Source organism: Agelaius phoeniceus, chromosome 7 (genome assembly GCF_051311805.1).
Source record: "Agelaius phoeniceus isolate bAgePho1 chromosome 7, bAgePho1.hap1, whole genome shotgun sequence".
NCBI lineage: Eukaryota > Metazoa > Chordata > Aves > Passeriformes > Icteridae > Agelaius > Agelaius phoeniceus.
The window spans coordinates 22982892-23002190 of NC_135271.1; the positions used below are offsets into that span (position 1 = coordinate 22982892).

At 38.1% G+C, this 19299-nt stretch overlaps 1 protein-coding gene across 1 annotated transcript; it reads right to left on the minus strand.

The window, feature by feature from the left end:
- Positions 1-461: 461 nt before the first annotated feature.
- Positions 462-19023, minus strand: BOLL (boule RNA binding protein). Its single transcript, XM_077180922.1, has 11 exons — positions 19006-19023; positions 16852-16995; positions 13235-13326; positions 11034-11088; positions 10509-10587; positions 7817-7983; positions 7217-7288; positions 6480-6527; positions 5291-5416; positions 3763-3837; positions 462-479 (listed from the first exon to the last, which is right to left on the minus strand). The coding sequence occupies exons 1-11, from the start codon at positions 19021-19023 to the stop codon at positions 462-464; spliced, it is 894 nt and encodes a 297-aa protein (XP_077037037.1).
- Positions 19024-19299: the final 276 nt, after the last annotated feature.

Below are 19299 nucleotides of genomic sequence, written 5' to 3' on the forward strand. Positions count from 1 at the left end.
GTAAAAGCATGCTTAAGCACCTGCCAGAGTACAGCCCTATAAACACAAGCTACTGGAAATTGCACAAAATAGGGAGAGGAAAAAGGGAAGTTGTCAGTAGGGAATTAAAACAGTTTTCAGAAATAAAAGAATCATACATTGGTAGTACAGAAAATCTCATTCTTGCTGAAGGAAAACAATCCAAACCGATATAGAATTCAGTCAATTTAACTAAAAGGATGGAGATTACACATACATTACCATCTCAGGGATGAATGACACTGATTATATAGAGTTTGGTTTATGAAGAGAATTATTAGCAAGTGTCAAACTGCAGGAAGCAGGCAAGTGATGCTGCAGACTGTGCTAGATCTGAGCACATCTTATTATTCACTAATTCATAAATAGCAAGCATTGCAATGAAACAACTGACCCCAAATGCCACAACTGGCAGCTGCTAGCTCTTATGGTGATGATGGATCTCAGCCACACAGGAAGGACTGGACACAAAAAAAAAAAAAAAAAAAAAAAATTAATCAGTAAAGATAGACTAGAATGGCCCAAATGTTTAATAGTGAATTCTCCATAAGGTCATCAAGCAAAGAGAAAGCAAAAGAAAAAAACCCACTGAACTGAAGTAAGAGCAAACAAACAGAAAAGAGAAGTTTGCAAACACGACACAGAATGAAACCATCTGAGAAAAAGCATGCACTTCCTGTACCTTTCCATGTTAATATCCAATTAGCAAGTGGAGTTTAAAATAGCCATTTTAGGGGCAAAAGACCTAGCTGCAGCTAGTGATAAGTCTCTTGGCAATCATATGACTAGAAGTTTAGATTCATATTTCTTAGACTAACATATCTATAAACAAAAGGCTTAGCCTCTTTCCATTTCACTTACCTATACAGAAAACATGCAGCAATATTTTTGTTGCTTCAGATGGGACATCAGACAATATAATGCAGTACAAGTATAAAATAACTAAACTTTTCCCCAAATGATTACACCAGAACTGTTATGATAGACACAATTTACATCAATCTACCTGCATGTGTATCTATACAAACATTTACAAACACATGTGTATTTATTTGGCTTACACACACTGAACACAAATATTCCCCTATTACTCTTACCTGCAGAGAACAACAGTGCTATGTTCAGTTAAATTTATAGAACACTCACAATGCAAAGGCTATCATGCACCACTATGATCTGAATGCAAGCATCCATGAACTATAGCACAAATGACACTTTGTCTGGTACTGTTGATGCCACCCAAAACCACAGCTTGACACAAACTATGGGAAAAGCAGTAACTGCAACAGACTAGAACCATGCCTACCCCCCAAAGGGGACACTGCAGCTCAAAACCATAGATTAAAAAAAAAAAAAGCTAAAAGCACAAAATAAAACAAACCCTACCCACCCACTCCATCCATGTGCCCGAACCTTTTACACTTTGCTCACTCTGTAGACTGCAATTGTGTGCTCAGCTCCTCAGGCCTCAGGGGTCTCCCTCATAAACACACAAAATATACAACTAACATTTACCAGGCCAATGCCTCCGAACTTCAGATAAACACTTAACAAAACCAAAACTTAATTCACAGGTATTTGTCCTGGGCCTGAAATCAAAGATCACAAATTTCAATCCTCACTAAAGTTCCCACTGTTACTATGGTCCAGGTAACATTTGCTACCAGACACTGTTTAACATATACACTTTGGAAACATGAAAACATTCCTATATCATCTTCTAATATGGAGATGATCTGAAACCTCCAGTAGAGATGAGAGATCTTCTCACTTCCTGAAAAAAAAGCATCACCTGGCAGCCTTTGAGAATGAATGTTAGCCTTATCCATTTGTACAGACGTGAATATCTGAAGTCATACGCTCATCAAGAGAGCATGCTGTTAATTGCCAAAAGAATTAAGCTTCAAGTAAATATATTCAATGTCATTAGCAAACATACAAACAACAGGGAGAGGATTAGCATTTTTGATTCAAACTTGATCTTAAATACCAAATTTGGATCTCAAAATAATTTATAGTCGGCAGTTGGAATATGTTGTTTTTTAATTTTCATTAGCACTATTAAAAACTTTGTACTAAAAAATAGCATTTTGTTGGCAAAACTCAATAGTTACTACTATTTGTACTGATGGTAGAACACAAAGAATGATGTGCTGTGAGCTGCATTTGAAAGCTGTAAGAAGTCTACAACTGTCAAAAATAGCTGGATACCAGCTGTAGCATCCCACTCCCACCACCTGACTTACAGCTCCTAGGACAAAGCCCAGGAATTGCCCTGGGAATACACAGTGCAACAGAGGCAATTAGCAGATGACCTCCAAGGTACAGCCATTACTTCAGGCATTACTACTGCCACCACTTGGCAGTTTTCAAGCAGCAGATATGTTTGTTGGGGTATTTTAAGCAGACTACAGCCACCAGGCAGTTGCCTTCTGCAGCTGGGGAGCAGGTGGTAATACCACAGGCATTTGCCTAACACATAGCAGTGTGCTGCCAACATTTGCCTTTTTCAATCATTGATGAGAGCTCAGGCACACACACAATACAAGCTGATCATATTCATTACCTGGGAAACATATTCAAACTCCAAGTGGTATGTGAAAAGGTAGTATGAAAATTTTAAAGGGAAAGTTCTATCTTAGAACTACTAATTACTAGTAAATGAAGCTAACTAAATAAATAAAACTTAAACCACAAAGACTATTCAGCATCAACCTGCAATGAATAAAATTATCAGAATTCAGTAAGCCTTTAGAAGGGTTTAACTACCTGTGAATCTACTTGAGACCTTAACAGAGCGGAGTTTTAATTCTAGGTAACAAGACTTCTGAGAAAACAGGAAAGAATGAGCAAGAAATAGAGGGCACTTTATTCCAAGACAACATTTGGGTTACAGCCCCCTCTGCTGGAAGTACCCAGTACATATTGTTACACAATAGTCCGGAAAAATGTTAAAAGTAAAATAAGTTTAAAATATGTGGAAAAGAGAGCTTACAACATGACTTGCATTCACTCATGTTTAGTCTTCCACTTGCAGCTGAGTAAGCAGCCCTCACAGAAGAGTAAGGGTTGTAATATCAAGAAACTGACAACTTTAGATCTCTGTCATCAGGCAAATCAGTTTTAACATTATTTCATATATGGCGTCAATAGCCTTATTAATTTAGGTAAAAGCACCTTAAACTGGAAACAGAAAAAAATCCAACAACTTTCACCAGGTGACATGGAATAATATTCAAATGGCCTTTCTAAATCAGAAGTGCACAAGGAAACACCCAGATGTGACTGACTGGGACAGCTCTTCATTCTCCATGTTTCAAAATTTCTTCATAACATGAGGTGCTTTTCTAAGGCTGAAGTATTGAAAAAGAGGTAAAGACCCAGAGAAAGCAACAAGGACTTGTAACCATCATCTTAAAGAGCTGAATAAGGTTCACCGTTTCCTCTCAAAATGTTTCTTATTTGCTGTTTACTTTGTAGCTCAGTCTTAAAATAACTACTCATGTTTTGACTTCTTAGTTTCTCCAAGAAGTTCCAAAACAAGTAACATGTTTGTCCGTCTGTAACAAAACTTCAATTGAAGAAAAACCTCAGTTTGTTTCCAATAGTTCCCATTTCCTTATGGACCAATAAATTAATAAAAGACTTTTTCAACCATTCCCCTCTTGTCTTACTGTCACTACTTCAAGACAGAAGACAGCAATCCTGCTGTGCTTGCTCTAACTATCTTGGTTTGATACTCACAGCTGCAGGCATGGCTATGTGACTCTGGACATAGGGCTGGTGATGTAGTGTTTGAACTCCATGATCAGAATACAGCTGATACAAAAAAAATACAAAAAATTAGCACAAAAGCTTGTTTCACAATGTTCAGTTTTTTAAGCCTTTTGTATGAATTTAGAATCCTTAAAACTTCAAATTGTGGGCTGAACTACTGACTTTTTTAAAACACAATTTCAATATTTAAATCTATGTTTTTCCCCACTGATGAGCAAAGTTTAGTAAACTTAGTTTATCTTAAATCGGTGTCACAAATCACTTTCCTTGGCAGAAGTAGCAGCTTCTCTATTACAAATTTCACTCAGTTCTAATGAGAACAGTGTTTAAATGTGTAGACGAGCATATCAAAAATGTAATTCCCAACAGTATCATACTAATAAAATATTTACATACAAGTAATACTGACCACTCTTGGAATTTTACACCATTCCTCTGAAATTTGACACACTGCTTCCTTTAACATGAACAAATTGCCTACCTGTAAACCAAGAGCACATTACATCCAAATATTCTTTAAATAATTTCAACTATTTTCTTAGTGCTCATGGATTTCAGATCTTTGTACACCTTTATATCAAAATCATGAAATAGTAAAGGTAAAATAGTACTGTTAATAATATTATTATTATAAAATATATACCAGGATTTATGCACCTTCAGAAAGGAAGAAAAATCCCCATAACCCAAGCCTTGTATTATTCAGTACCTTTGTAGGGAAATTAAATTACTTCAGAATGTCAGAATTTTCCACTTCAGATGTCTGAAATACCAGTTTTGGAATTTCTCTTGTGGAAATAAAACACCCATTTACTTTTGGAACCATACTTGATTACTAGTATTATTAATTAGATGTCCTAATTTAACATTTATTTTGGCCTCCCTGTTCATGAGGAACAATTATTTGAGGAGTACCAATTAATACCAAAGTGAAAATGTGTGTAATTCAGTTTTTCCTGTAGCCATCTACTATCATTTTTCATATCCAATCATCAAGAGATTGATTGAATAAGTTTTTTTTGCTTACAGTTTTTGATTCTATATCAGTAACGTTTCTAATGCTTAAGAAATTTTTGAAGTATAATAAAGCACTCAATTAATTCAGATCATCAGAATATATAGAAACAAGCTTCTACTCAGAGAAGAATTACTTTAGAAAAATATTGTGGTTCAGGGATATTCAACCCAACATTCCAAAGAATGAACTCCCATTTTATTTAAACATTACTTGCAAACAAAACCAATTCAAAAGTCCTTATATTGCTGTCTGCAATACATTTGTGACTCTCTAAAATATTTCAGAATCAAAGCATTCTCCTACACAGTAAAAGAAGTTCTAACTTGAGGACACCTGAAATTATTTAACATCAACATACGTACCAGAACAGTTGACCTCACTGCTCTAATAGCCAGTGCTTAAAATAAAAGATTGTATTTTTCAATCACGAATAAGCACTTTAATTTTCAGCACTTTTTTTTGCATTTTTTATAATACCTCAGGAACTGCAGCTTCCATTAGGAGAGGTGGAGATATACATCCACCTTCCTGGTTAATTCCTATTGGCTGATAAAAGACTTCAGATGGTTGCAGGTACAGAAGTGGAGGTGAAGAGGTAGGAGACTGAAATAGAACACATTGTTCAAATAAATTTTCTAATTTAAGCAGGATAAATAGAAGAGCTTATTTTACAGTCTTTGCTACATATAAACAAAATATAAAGCTTTATTTTAAAGTGTCAAATTAATCTTTGATAACCTAAAGAGACTAAATGAGAGGGAAGTGGATAGAAAGGTCAGGTAGTAGGAGAAAAAAAAGTCCTTTAATTTTATGTGGTTTTCAGATTTTAGTCACATTTTGGAGAGCATTGCAAAATCCTAAAACTTGTAAAATTCACATTTAATCTCAAAATCACAGAAACATACTTGAGTTAAATTTTCCCTTGCAACACAGTTACACTAGCAAAACAAGTTTTTTGTTTTAAAATAATTAGAGTATCTCTGTAATTCAGCATCCTGATTTCAAAGCAGTGGATTGCTCTATTAGAGTGGAACAGACCATAACTGGACAAAGCTGGCTGCTATTAAAGTAATGAGGCTACATTGCAACAGCTCAAGCTTAAGAGACTTGGTCCTCCCTTCAGGTTCAAACACTTTAAGTTCCTCAAGTGTTCAGATTTCCATATTAAGCTGCTCTTTTACAAAACAGATAAACTCTCCCCACAAAATGACTAAGTTAACAATAACTTCTTCCTACTTCAAGGGCCTGGGTCTAATTTCACCCAATGTGTGTCTACGTGCTCCTGATAACTCTACCCCTATGAAATGTCAGAGTTGTCAGTTAATTACTAAGTTAATAGCTACTTCTTTAATCAGGTGAAATTTGGTAGTTTTTAACTGCTTCTAAAGAATTTGTTAGCTAATTTGATACAAATATTTTGCTAAATGGAAGGGGAGGGGAAGATGTTTTCTCTACATCAGACTTACATTTAATGCTTCAACAGATGTTACTTTATCCCTTCCATTTTAGCAGTAAATGTTGTAAATACATTACCAAAACACAGCAATTAATACTAATTTCAACCAAGTTGTGAATAGTGGGAAATCTCACTCTTAGATAAGCACAGCAAACCTTCAAACTAGGTGAAAAGTAATGGTAAAATGCTGCAACTACAACCTGTATTTACCTGTGGAACAGACCACTGCCACTGACTTGAAAGACACTGTGTTGGTGCCTAAAATTGAACAAGAAGCTGTCACTAATGTGGTGAAGAACAAATACACACAGAATGACTACTATTGTCAAATCTGTAATTAATTCTTAACTAAAAAGAGGAAATATGATTTTCATTAAGCCCCAAATTACTCAGGAACATGGTTTTATCTATTTCCACTCAGCCTCCAACTTGACCGTTTCGTAAACTTCAAAACTTAAGTCAGGTTCTCAACAGAGATGCTCAGAGCACATGAATCAATGGACCCAAGCTGGACCAGTAAAAAATGTGCCTTTAAGGGAAAGGTCTTTATTGTGAGAAGGGTCAAGTATAGGAAGAGGCTCTCCAGAAACATTATGTGGAATCTTCATCATTGAAGCTACTTGAAACCCAACTGGACAAGTATCCAAGAAACCTGATCTAGCCAGCCCTACTCTAAGCAGGAGTCTGGCTTAGACGATAAGCCAGCTGTCCTGCAACAATCTTTTTTTGTCTTTACAAAAGAAAATGTAACTTATTAAACTTGCATGAAGTTACATAGCAAAATAAACTGTATTCTACTGAAAAATCTTCAATGAAATTAAAATATATGTTTCACACTACTATTACAAACTATCTCCTAAGAATAAAGAGACCTGGGACAGTGCTGCAAATAGTACTGCATGGCTGGAGGATTAGTGATGGTCTGAAAATCATTTTCAAACAGATACCTGATAATGGTACGTAGGAGACTGATAAACAGGTGGAGCAACCATCACAGGTGAACTGGAAACAGAGCGAGACTTCAAAAGAAAAGAAGTTACAAATCTTAATGCAGCAATTTCATCAACTGTCACTCCTACTACACACAGCTCTGGAGTACTACGATACTGAACCACGCCCCTCCCTTTTGAAAATGATTCACAAAATTTTAACCTACACCCAAACTGCTTCAAATCCAGTGTCTCTAACAGCCTATGTTAGATCAAACAAAAATCTCTGGCATACCCACTCACACCTTCCTAGAAAGCACTAGGCCATCACTATCTAGAGACAGTAGAACTTATTCCTGGGGCAAGGCCCAGACTGATTATGAACTGTCCTGTTCAGTAGGTCACAAAGGAAAAGTGCTCTGTAGAAGCACAATAAACTGAAGTGTTATTTAAAAAAAAACCAAACAACCAAGCAACACAAAATAAAGTCTAATATAAGGAAGCCAATTAAGCATCTAGAATGAGGCATAGCTGAAGAAAATAAAGCAGAAGGGACTTGAGAACACTGCAGCTAGCCTGGTCCATAGAAAAGCATAAGTATCAAAATAAATTCCTTACTGGCCATGGCTGCTGAACAGGAGAGACTTCAGATGTATGAAAATAAGCCACTCCATTATGGTAAACGTATGGATATCCACTGGAAGTGGTCAAGTACATTGTACCAGCTTCTGGTGATACAGCAGTAGTTGCATACATTGTACCAGCTTGTGGTGTCACAGCAGAACCTGGAATAAATATTTAAAAACTTACTTGTAAATAATTTTTTTCAGATGTGTATACCAAGAAAAAAAAAGAGAAGATCACTTTTGATCTTCACAGAAAGAAAACATTCAAAGGAAGGAACATGGAGCAGCTTGTCTAATGCCATCTCAATTCCCTCTCAAATACGATCATGAAAGCAGATGGCCACAGGATGTCTCCAGAGCTAGATGGGAAAGGCTGCAGAAGATGACATCCATACAAATAATTAAACACAACCCATAATATGGGGAGATTTCTGGAGAGAAAAAAAGACAAAATTAATTCTGTAGCTGAAGATGAAATCACAAAATAGTAACATGTACAGAAAAATCAGTAAGAACACAATAGAAACAACATCACTAAGTAAGTTTTAATTTTTTATCTTGCCTTGCAAAGGTAAAAACCACCACTTAAAAACCACCCCAAAAAACACTTCATAAAATGAAGTGCCATTTTATGAACAGACAAAACACTGCAGAGATAACCAGAATGCTCAGTGGATGATGACCAAGAAGGGTCCCACAGAGATTCAAGAGCTTTTATTGATAGTAAGAGTTTGACTAATTCCTAGAAAAGCCTTAAGACACCTGGATACAACACAGATGATAGATTACCCATAGACAGGCTACAATGTTAGGATAACGTTAAGCACACCTTAGGAAAGCTAAAGGCTGTTTTAGCTCCAGTCAGCAATCTAGAATAGCACTTACTGCTATCTCAGATGAGGAGATCAACACAATCCCATGGCCAACAATCCTGTCCACTAGCCACCAAGTAATTGCACAAGTAACTGCACAAACTTTCTGCCAGTGTTGAGTAAATCTCTGGCAAAGAAAAAGGAAATCTTCCTCATCAAACGCAGAAAATTCACTGATGAAAAAATACATTTTGATGCTGGGGAAAAGCAGACCAAGTGGCTCTCCCAATTATGTTCAAAGCTCTCATCCCAAATGATCCTATGACAGAAGAGCTAAAAATAATTTTGCTTTACAGTATGAAAGACAAGCACTATATATGTGGGCTAGAGGACAGAAGTTAATTGTCCAGCTCTCTAATTCTGTGGAATATGATGGAACCCACAGCTCTACAGTGACATTTTAAGTCCAGGTGTTCTGGCTTCACAAACCCAAGATGAGCTGCAGTAGGACAAAGCATTCTGGTGACAGATACACTGAGCATGAGTGCAGACTTACTGAAACCAGGCCCTAGGAAGCATCTGGATGGCAATATGATCCTATATCACAGATCTATCCTAGGCATGAGAGACAACAGGGAGTTGAACAGGTCTACAAAGAAAGATCTCAAAAGAACGCAGCAGCTTTCTTTGAAAATCTTGTTTTTAAAGATTTTTGGTTACCCCTCTGTTGCCTCATGTCTCAATTAAAACAGATATATGCCCCTTTTCTATCAATTTACACATTCATTACAAGAGTCAGAGGAAGGAACTCCCACAAGTCAGGCAACACAACTGAGAAAATACAAGTCAAAGATGGAAAGTGAAATAAAGCATAGCAAGAAAATGGCATACAATCTCATGATGATGACTGAGCAAAGATCATACTGAATAATTTCTAGAGCAAAGAAACTATACATTTGGAACAAGTATTCCATTTCCCCATGGCAAATAATAACCCATACACTTACACAAGGGAAAGGGGCATACTTGGGCACAAGCAGGGGAGGAGGCAGACTTCCTGTCTTCAGCAAGCTTGTCTGCACCAACAGCAGCAGTGTATACGTGAACCACTAATAACAGAGCCTGACAAATTAAAGAAAGCTTCAGAATTAAATCAACATTCTTCTGTATTCTTGCCTCAGAATGAAGATGAGCAAAAGGATGGGTTTTTCCTAACTGTTCCAAAAGGCACCATAGGACAAATACTGCAGCCAAGTCCCAAAGTACACTTCATTGCCTGCTGCACTTGAAAAATAAATCTATTTTACATTTCTGACACACAGCCCTTCCTGAAGACAACTGACAGATCTCTTCTTAAAAGTTGGTGGTTTATAGCCTACATTTTCAGTATCCATTCAGTATCTTAGAAGAAACAGCTCAAGAAGAGAGTGGGGACTACAACCACGCACTCCTTATGATTTCTACCAAAGAAAGCAAGATGCAACAATCCTAATGGGTTTTAATAACAGAAAATAATCAATGAATAACAACGCCACTAACCAGCAGAGCCTGCTTTATCCTGTAGAACCTGTGAGGACACACTGAATGTTTAGATTTAAGATTCTCTCAGGCAACTTGAACTTCCATTCAGTTTGTTCCTAGATAGGTAATTCTCTCCAATAAAGTAAAAGAAACAACACACTGAGAGATAAAAGAACCAAGACACCATTAATCTATTTATTTCAACATTTCCACTTGCATGCATTTGCTTCCACTGCAAACCATTCTGAGCACGTGCCACACACAGCATTAATGCAGTGCAAGACCAGGTAGATCTTGGTTAAAAACGTCTATTCGCATTGACAATACACAAATGCAAGTAAAAATACATACGAGCATTAGGACTCCGCACTTGTTTTCTTATTGCTGGTCCAATATTCAATTTCTTATCCTTATAGTTGAGCTTTTTAGCCTAGAATTAAAGAAATAAGACATTATTATTTTCTACACAGATCTAGGTATCTGAGAAGTGAAAAATAACTTAGTAGGTTAGACACTTGAGCATGAGAGCAGTTATGTTGAAACCAGATCCTAGGATATGTGTCTGGAACCTGGTGAAATTCCTCAAGGTCTGTTTTTAATACTAACACATAGTTAGTAGACTGCAACATAAAAGGAAGTTCTAGAGACATTATTCAAAATAGAAGAGTAGGACAAAAGAAAAAAAAATAAAAATCAGAGTATGATCAGAATTTCATACAAGAAAAATCTTACATTAGATCTCTTGAACCCATTTTAACTATCAGACCAAACTTATCTTCAAATGCAACTTGGCAAACAGAGGACCAGAGTACTCAGGCCTAGTGCAAAATCAATTAATTCATTTAAGAGACAAACATAATGGGGATTGTCACTTACATCTTGTAAAATCTTCTGTGCCTCTTCTTGGGTTTCAAATGTAACAAAGCCATACCTAAACAAAAATGACAGCAGCTCAGCCTCTAAAGTCTGTATTTACAAACACAGCACATACTTACTTGATGTACACTACAAGTGGCATTACAAGGCAAATTAATGGGTAAAAAAACAACCCTAGAAGTAAAGATTGAATTAACAACTGCATTCTTAGCACCTTTTTAATTACATTCAAGTATGTGGCAATATACTACCAAGAATGACCAGCTGTTCTTGTAGCCTATGCCCTAAATTCCTTCATTGCTATTAAAAAAAGATTTTGATCTAAACCTTTCACTTGTTGAGGTGACCAAAGATGAGACATCTGGATTTTTTCCAAGTTAATATTGTACTGTAATTCATAGTACAGCTCCCACCTACTTCAGCCACAACTGTGAATGCTCCCCACTGCCACAAACACAATCCACTATTTTAAACTGAGTTCTCAAAAAAGCAGTGATGCAGCCATTATCTGTGAATTTTCCTGTAATTCTTAACAGGATTAGCATTAAAAAGAGTTCTGTGGAGATCAAGGATGAAGCAATTCTCATACTTTGTGACATAGCATGTCTTTGACAATACCCCTTCTAACTGCTGCAATAAATCAAACAGGCTTTCCACTCAGAACTCCTGCTTTTCCAACCCCCTCAAATCATTCCCAGAGTAATCTTGGTGGCACTGCCAGCGCAAAGTAAGTATCTGAATGTATACAACACATACATACAAAAACCCAAAAAACCTTCCTCCCCCTCCAATAAATCTGACTTCACAGATTTCAAAAATATTTGAAATTTAGGAAATGTGTATTTTTGTGCACATGGTTTGTTAGGGTCATGGCTCATTTCTCAGGGTCACATTACAGAAGGTACGAGCTCCTACCCCTCCTGCCAGCAGATCAGATTTTGCAATACAAGGTTATCATTCTTTGTGAGCATTTCTATGTTAATTTTAATACAGAACTTCAATAAATCTGACCAGCTGTACTTTCAAATTTGTGGGCTTTTCTTGTATTGGCATCTCTTAACTGGAAACATTTCCAAGTTCAAAGAAGACAAAGTATTCTCCTGCTTGGGACATTACCTACACAGAATTTTCATTCTGTACACTGTCTGGATAATAAACTAATGGATGTAATCACAAACTTGTAAATTTTTAAAATCATTTGTCAAGCAGAAGCAACAAAGCCTGTGCTTGGAGTTCAGTAGAAATCCTAACAGCATGGAAAGTAATTATTTTCCAACAGATGTGCTGTGAGACATATGTTGGTAATCACAACTGCATAATTATTATGGGCTATATGGACACACACATGCAATTTTCAGATACTTCTTGGAACTTCTTGGAGTTTACTAAAAGGGCAAGAGGCTTGGTGACAGATCTGGACCAAATTCCTGAAGTCATGCAAGTGCACTCTGTGCCAAGAGCTGCAGCTCAGCACATAACTTGCTGACACATGTTAAGCTCTGACAGCATTAAACTGTCCTTACTCCTCAGGAGAGAACTTTAGAGGTGAACTCTCATGCACACTCCTTTTTGCTTCAGCCCTTCTTCCTCCCTTTGGCAGTGCACTTCCCCACCTTATTGACATCACCTTCCTTTGGGTTGCAGCAATAATTTCACCATGCAAGCTTAATATTTCTCTGTATTTGTTCTTTGTCATTTCTCCTGACTTCCAGTCTCAGTCTCCATTGTAAGTAATCATGATTTAATATCAGATTTGTCCCCTATGCTGCTGTTCCAAAAATCTTCACACAAAAGTCTGTTACTGCCATGCACTCCAGCACAATCGGGTGTATCTCAGCTCTTCCTCCACTTTAGGCTCCTTTCCATACTGGCTTTCAGTAATAAAAATATATTTAATAACTAAATAACCTTGCTAGGATAATCTACTTAAGTAATAGTCACTAAGAAAACCTGAAAAAAATGGAAACTATTAATTCTGTCCTAGCTACACACAGCTTCATCTTATAACATGACTAAGAGTTTTAGTTATGCAAATTGGAGACATTTATATAGAGATATTAAAGGGCAAGAACAGATTTTCACACACATGGAATAACTGAAACATCAGTGATAAAATATTGTGAACTATAAAAAGGAAATTTACTATGGTCAGCTTTCTGTTATTTTCAATTTCCACAATACACTTATTCTTCTATACCAACCCCTTTGATACTCCAGCTCTGTCATTTATTATCTTCACTTCTGTCACACTGCCATACTGGGCAAAAAACTTCTTCAGGTCATTTTCATTAGTCTAGTACAGTAAATCAAGAGGGAAAAAAAAGGAAAAGTTGGTTTGCATAGTTATTCAATTAATTAGTTCAATGTTTACCTAAAGACTATTAATGGATGTACTTTGCTACAAACTAATTATAACCCTGCTTATGAAGACAGAAGAATGAGTAAGTATGAGCCTCAGGGCCCACTTAACTACTACATTAATTATTCAACAGTAATTCTAGAAACTTCTCATTAGTAGATTTATGTAACAACTGTCCTTTTACAGTTAAGATCAATGAAGCAGGTGTACTAGATCCAAACTTTATTTTCTGTTAATTACACGCTAGAGCAGTTTACAGTACAAAAAATCACTGCCATACTTTCAACTGCAATACAACAGAGCATATAGATATACACAGGCCACATAAATCCCCCTAAACCACAGTGATTTAGCGGTCAAATCCATTCAATATACCATTATCCCTCCTTCTGAAGTGTTTTTAACATGAGAGTCTGCAAATACATACAAGCACACAACACAAACTCCCCACTGTAAGAAAGAAAATGTTATTCCAATGGAGAGCGGTCCAAGTCAACTTGGAAGGAACTGCCTCCTTCCAAGTATGCAGGGAATAAGACAACTTTCTAATGTAAAGACTCACCTAAGCTTTGTGAACACTCCTCTGCCTTCTATGAATATTTTTTTACAATGTAAGCATATATCACATATGATGCAGTAAGCATCACTCTTGAGTTTTAAGTTTTATTCTGTATAGCCCTTAGTTAATGCTACACCTAACACTGGGAGAAGCACAGTTATATGCACACACCACTCATCTATACTCCTCCTTACCTTCAAGTATACCAAGTATTGTTTTACTTCTAAGTTAATGACTTTGACTGTTTGTATACAATTTAGGGAATCCTCTCCAGCACATCAAAGGTTTATGTGCCTCATCCAAGTCTGAAACTGATCAGTGCTCAAAATACTACCCAAGGACATAAGGGCTTGCTACACAGAACTATGAATTTGGAAAGACAAAGGTTTACATGCAGAGCACTGCATTAATGCCGAATAAGAAGGAAATGCTGTTCTAAGATGCACAGTGAAATCTGGAAGCATCTGTGCAAACATAATATTTAGAAACTTAGTAGAAACACATTCAGGACCTGCCTTTTCCTGCTTATGATAATACAGAGGCCCTTGTCAGATTCTTTAAGAAGGGTAAAGGCTTAGGATTAGCCTTTGTCAGTGACACATGGCCTGCACCACTAAAGATGCATCATCAGACCAAGATGAAAATGTTCCCAACTCTAACTTCCCTTGCTGAATTGTTTCTCTAAATTTGAGAGACCAGGTGTTTCCTCTTGCAAACAGGAATCACTGCCATGGTGATAGACAAAATGGCAAAATCATAAAAGAACTTGTTAGAAAGCAAGTAAGTTTTTGTTGATTAACTGTCTCCCTTTTCCACAAAAATGAAGTCAACAGCTTTTGCATCACCCCAAGTGACTTGAATAAGACCTTTGGCTTAAAAAAAATGCCAAAAATGCCAATACTTTTTGCCATGAGATTGCCAACAGAAAGCAATTCAAGCCTGACATATAAACCCTATGAGGATGAGATCAGAAATTTAAGGCTGTGTTTGATATAAAGAATAATACCAAATGGAAAAGCAACTAAAATGGCTAAAGAGGTTTCATCCCTTTATTTCCTCACCCCTCTGCAAAAAAATTCCATCCTCTTTATGATTACAAACATGCTTAAACTGCTGTTGAAAATACAATTTCATAATAAATTTTGAAGTATCAGCAACTGAACCAAGTCAAGAGACCCTTCAAAATGAACAATAAGTATGATAATTAATAAAAATGTTGATGTTAGACAGAAAAGTATTTTAACCTTTGAAATTGCAGTGAAGACAGAAGAGTGCAAGAGAAGTCTTTTTTTAGCTCCAGAAATTTGCTTACTATTGGTGCAAAAAGCTACTGTGCCACTTGATGAAGTCTAAATGTACTGAAGGTCCTGTAGATCTTAGAATATGAACCCCTCTGTTTGAATTATCTCTGCCAAATAAAATAGAAGATTCTGGAATTTCTTGCACTTGTTATGTAAAATAGTCTAAGTGAATTGTCAATTCTTGTTCCTCTTCAAATGAGCCAGTACTCAGAAGGTCTCAGCCTAGGAGGATTGATGCAGAGAAAATACTCTTGGTGGGAACAAAGCAACAGCTAAGCAAGCTAAGCATGTTTTGCAAAAGTCAATGGCTTAATTAGTTATCTAAAGGGGGAAGAGAGAAAAAACCTTAAGCTTATCACAAATGTTAAAAGCAACTGAACAAGGTGAGTGTCCAGTCAGGTGTTTGTCTCTGCCCAGACACGCACAGGGTGGTTCTGGGGCAGCCCGCACTTCAAAGGACAAGTCTGGACTCTTCAGTTTTTCGGTCTCCAGATTGTTTATTATTTCTTATCTACAGAATTTTCTTTCTGCCCAGCAGAGGTCTGACCTGCAAGGCAGCCAAGGGCACTCTGACCACCCACAGGGCGGTCGTGTCTTTTTATACTAAAAACTACATACATCATATTTACCTTTATTTCCCAATACCTTTCACCCATATTAGCAAGTGCACCTTCACCATGGACCAATCCCCAAGTGCCAACATCACCACAGAAAATGGATGACAAGAAGAAGAAAGAAGAAGGACAAGACACGCCCCGATCCCTCCATCTTGTCTCCATAACCCCCCTGTACCAAAACCCTAAAATCTACATCTCACCCTGTAAATACATCATTCCTGCACCATTCACTCCCAAGTGACTCTCATGTCCTCAAACAGGTAGCACATCCCTAGAGGGATTGAAGTCAAGCCACCAGGCACTCCTGGCAACATTCCAGGATTTCTGAGCCCCCCCAAGGGTTCTCTCAGTAACTCTGGACATCCAGAGTGATGTGCTGAGTTCCCGCAGGTGAGAGTGGCCCAATGTTCACTGCTCTTTAAAGATTTTAGGGAACACACAAAGGCACAAGCATTCTAGGAATTAAGATCAATATGCAAATTACCCAGAAAAGCTTACACACTTCTTTTAAAAACAAACTCTCGCCTTTAAGAAAATTACTATGGTGAGGAATATGCCCACTGTAATTGTTTGTGTAAACCAGAAGTGTTAGAGGAACAAAAGCCACTGAGGTTTGCTCCACTGGCAATATGAAACATTGTGACAGTTTATTAAATTACACTAAGTGGTATACATAAACAAAACGTTCTACATGTTTTTCTTCCATCAGCTCTGCTGATAACAAAGCTATTTATTTTGAAAAAAGAAAACTCTGAAGAACTGGTATATCAAAAGCTTGTAGTAGCTAGGTGTACAGAGTCAACTTTGTAGGACTGTTATGGAAATCAAGGCTTAAAGCTTTATCCTCTACTGTAGGTTTGGCTATTAAAGTGAAGAGAACTTACCAACAAAACAAATACACATGACTGTGTCTCTCCTTTTTCCCTGTTGATTTTTATACTGTTATAAATTATAATTTAACAGCAAAAAGAGGGAAGAATACCTTAAAATCAATTCCTCCAACAAAGACACGATTTGGGGTAACTGTTCCGAACCTTGGAGAACCGATCAGATTGTTTAACCTCACCGGTGACACAGTGTTGGGACATGAAGGTAAAGATTCTGTTTGCATCTGATCAGTGGCCTGCTGATTGAAAGAAAACATTTTCAAAATCTTACTCGTTATTTATCAGTAAATGAAACAACTCTCAACAGACAATGCATACAGAATTTTTCAGAAGGCACAGCAGATATTGAACATTAACCATGTATTTTTATTCAGAATGTAGCTCAATGTTTAAACACAAGCTCAATCTTAATCAATTCTGTAACTGGTGAATACACTGTGGTCTGAAGTCCAATGTTAAACACTTCCAAACAGGACACCAATCTTGCTTCAACTTGCAAAGCACCCTGCTGCATAAATTTCTGGTTATGAATTCTATTATACAACATATCTTCTCGCTACTAGAAGCCCTTATTTTCAACCTATATAGAATGGACATTTTAAGCTCAGTCTGTACTCTCACACACATCTACACAAGTCTATTCTCTGCAACAGCCTCTGATTAATTTTCCAAGTGCTGAGCACCCATAATTCTGCCACAGGAAGTCAACAATCTCCACACACCCGATGAGAACAGGTCTTGAAGACTGGTATTTTAATTCAACATCCTCTCAGCCTACAAACACAACACAGCAGGCCGAACAGAAATTCCCTCTGCAGAAGAACAACCAGATTGCTCTTGCCCCAGTAAAAGAGCATAACACAATGGGATGTCATGGAAACCATTATTTGGTGAAGCCTGCCTGATGTTTTAAGTTCCACCATGCTTACACCTGTGAACAGTGAAACAATTTAATTGTAAACTCTTTTCAAAACAAAATAATACTGCCTTACAAAGTCAACCCTAACTGTGAAGATGATAGCTGGAAAGCAGCCGTGTAGTATTGTCACTAACTTCTCCAACAGGATTATTTAATACTTCTTTAGCTACCTAAGAGTTACTCCTACTAATTCTAAGTAATGGGTTAATACTATTATTATGGATATCTGAAAGACAATAAATCCAGCTTAGTTCATGCAATTTCAGTTTTAGAGAAGACACAAGTCCTTTCCAAATGTACTAAAACACATACACTTGGGGAAGAGAAAAACCTGAGGCTTTTAACCCAATCTGTTCAAGAGAATCCAGTATGCATCTCTCCTACTGGGAATGCTCTAGAGCACTAACCTGAACCAACCCCACCTCTAGCAGGCAAGGAACCACTACAGTCCCCAAGAGGATTTGTTTTTGCAGCAAAAAATTCCTGAAGAACAAAACAGGTTACAGTCTCCATCTCTCACAGCAAACTCCAACTGTATAATCATCTGGCAACTGTGTTCGGCACACAAACTTCTGGATTCAGCTATAACAATTAGCAGTTGACAGCACAGCCAAAACGTATTCCGTACCTCAAAGAGGCCAAATTGCATTTTCTCTATACATGTTTTAAGAGCCGATACATTAAAATAAGCCACAAACGCAAATACCCCAATGGAAGAAATGAGGAATTAAACACACCACTTATGAACTCACAATAGTAAATACGGTAAATCCCAGTGAGTTTAAAGTGTTACATGTTAAAATTTGCATTGCGATAATCACCTCTTTATCATCAGTGTGGCAATAAGAAAACAGTATTTAAAAGACCAAATACGTGCCATCACCACATCACTTGCCTAAATATTTGTTTCTACTGTTTTGTAAGCTTCCTTTTTATCAATTTCCCCAATTAATACGGATATTTACATCCATCAATATTTTTATCGATTACTTAGTGCGTCTGGCAGCTGTTCGTTAGCAGAATCCCAATATTCACTTTACACTGAGCACACCCCCAGCCAGGCCTGGTGATTAAGCGTACTTCTCTCCCTAAACACCTCTGCTTTCCAGAGTCCGTGTGCTGGAAGGTCCGAGCCAGACCCCGTTGCCCCGGCACCGTGTCCCGCACACCCGGGGCCGCCAGCGGCTTCTCCACAGCCTGAGGCCGCCACTGACAAAATGGCGGCCCCGCGCGGGCGGGCGCGAGCCGGGGCGCCCCAGCGGGACGGCCCCGCTGCCCGCCCGCCCTCCGGGGCGGCTGCCCGGCCCCGCGGCCCCGCCGGGCTCCTCACCGCGCCCTCGGGATCCATCGGTCCTCGCAGCCGCCTCGGCCCCCGGCACGTTCCCGGCACGCGTCGCGCTCCTCAGCTCCGCCTCGCGCCCAGCTGACGCGCACCCGCAGGGGACGGGCCTGCAACGGGCGGGGGAAGCGCAGCCTGGAGGTTCAGCGCGACGGAGCGGCCTTTCCCTCGCACGCCTCAGCTCGCCTTCCGCGGAGAAATCTCCTCTTTCTCAAATCCTCTCCCCGCAGTCCCCGAGTACTTTCACGGGATCGCTGCGACGGGGCGGCCAGGCGTGCTTCTGTC

Coding starts and splice junctions, on each gene's coding strand:
- BOLL (XM_077180922.1), bottom strand. Junction 7,984..10,508: donor AGTGCGGAGTCCTAATGCTC/GTATGTATTTTT, acceptor TATTTATTCCAG/GTTCTGCTGTGACACCACAA. Junction 7,289..7,816: donor CTGTTCAGCAGCCATGGCCA/GTAAGGAATTTA, acceptor TTTCTTTTGAAG/TCTCGCTCTGTTTCCAGTTC.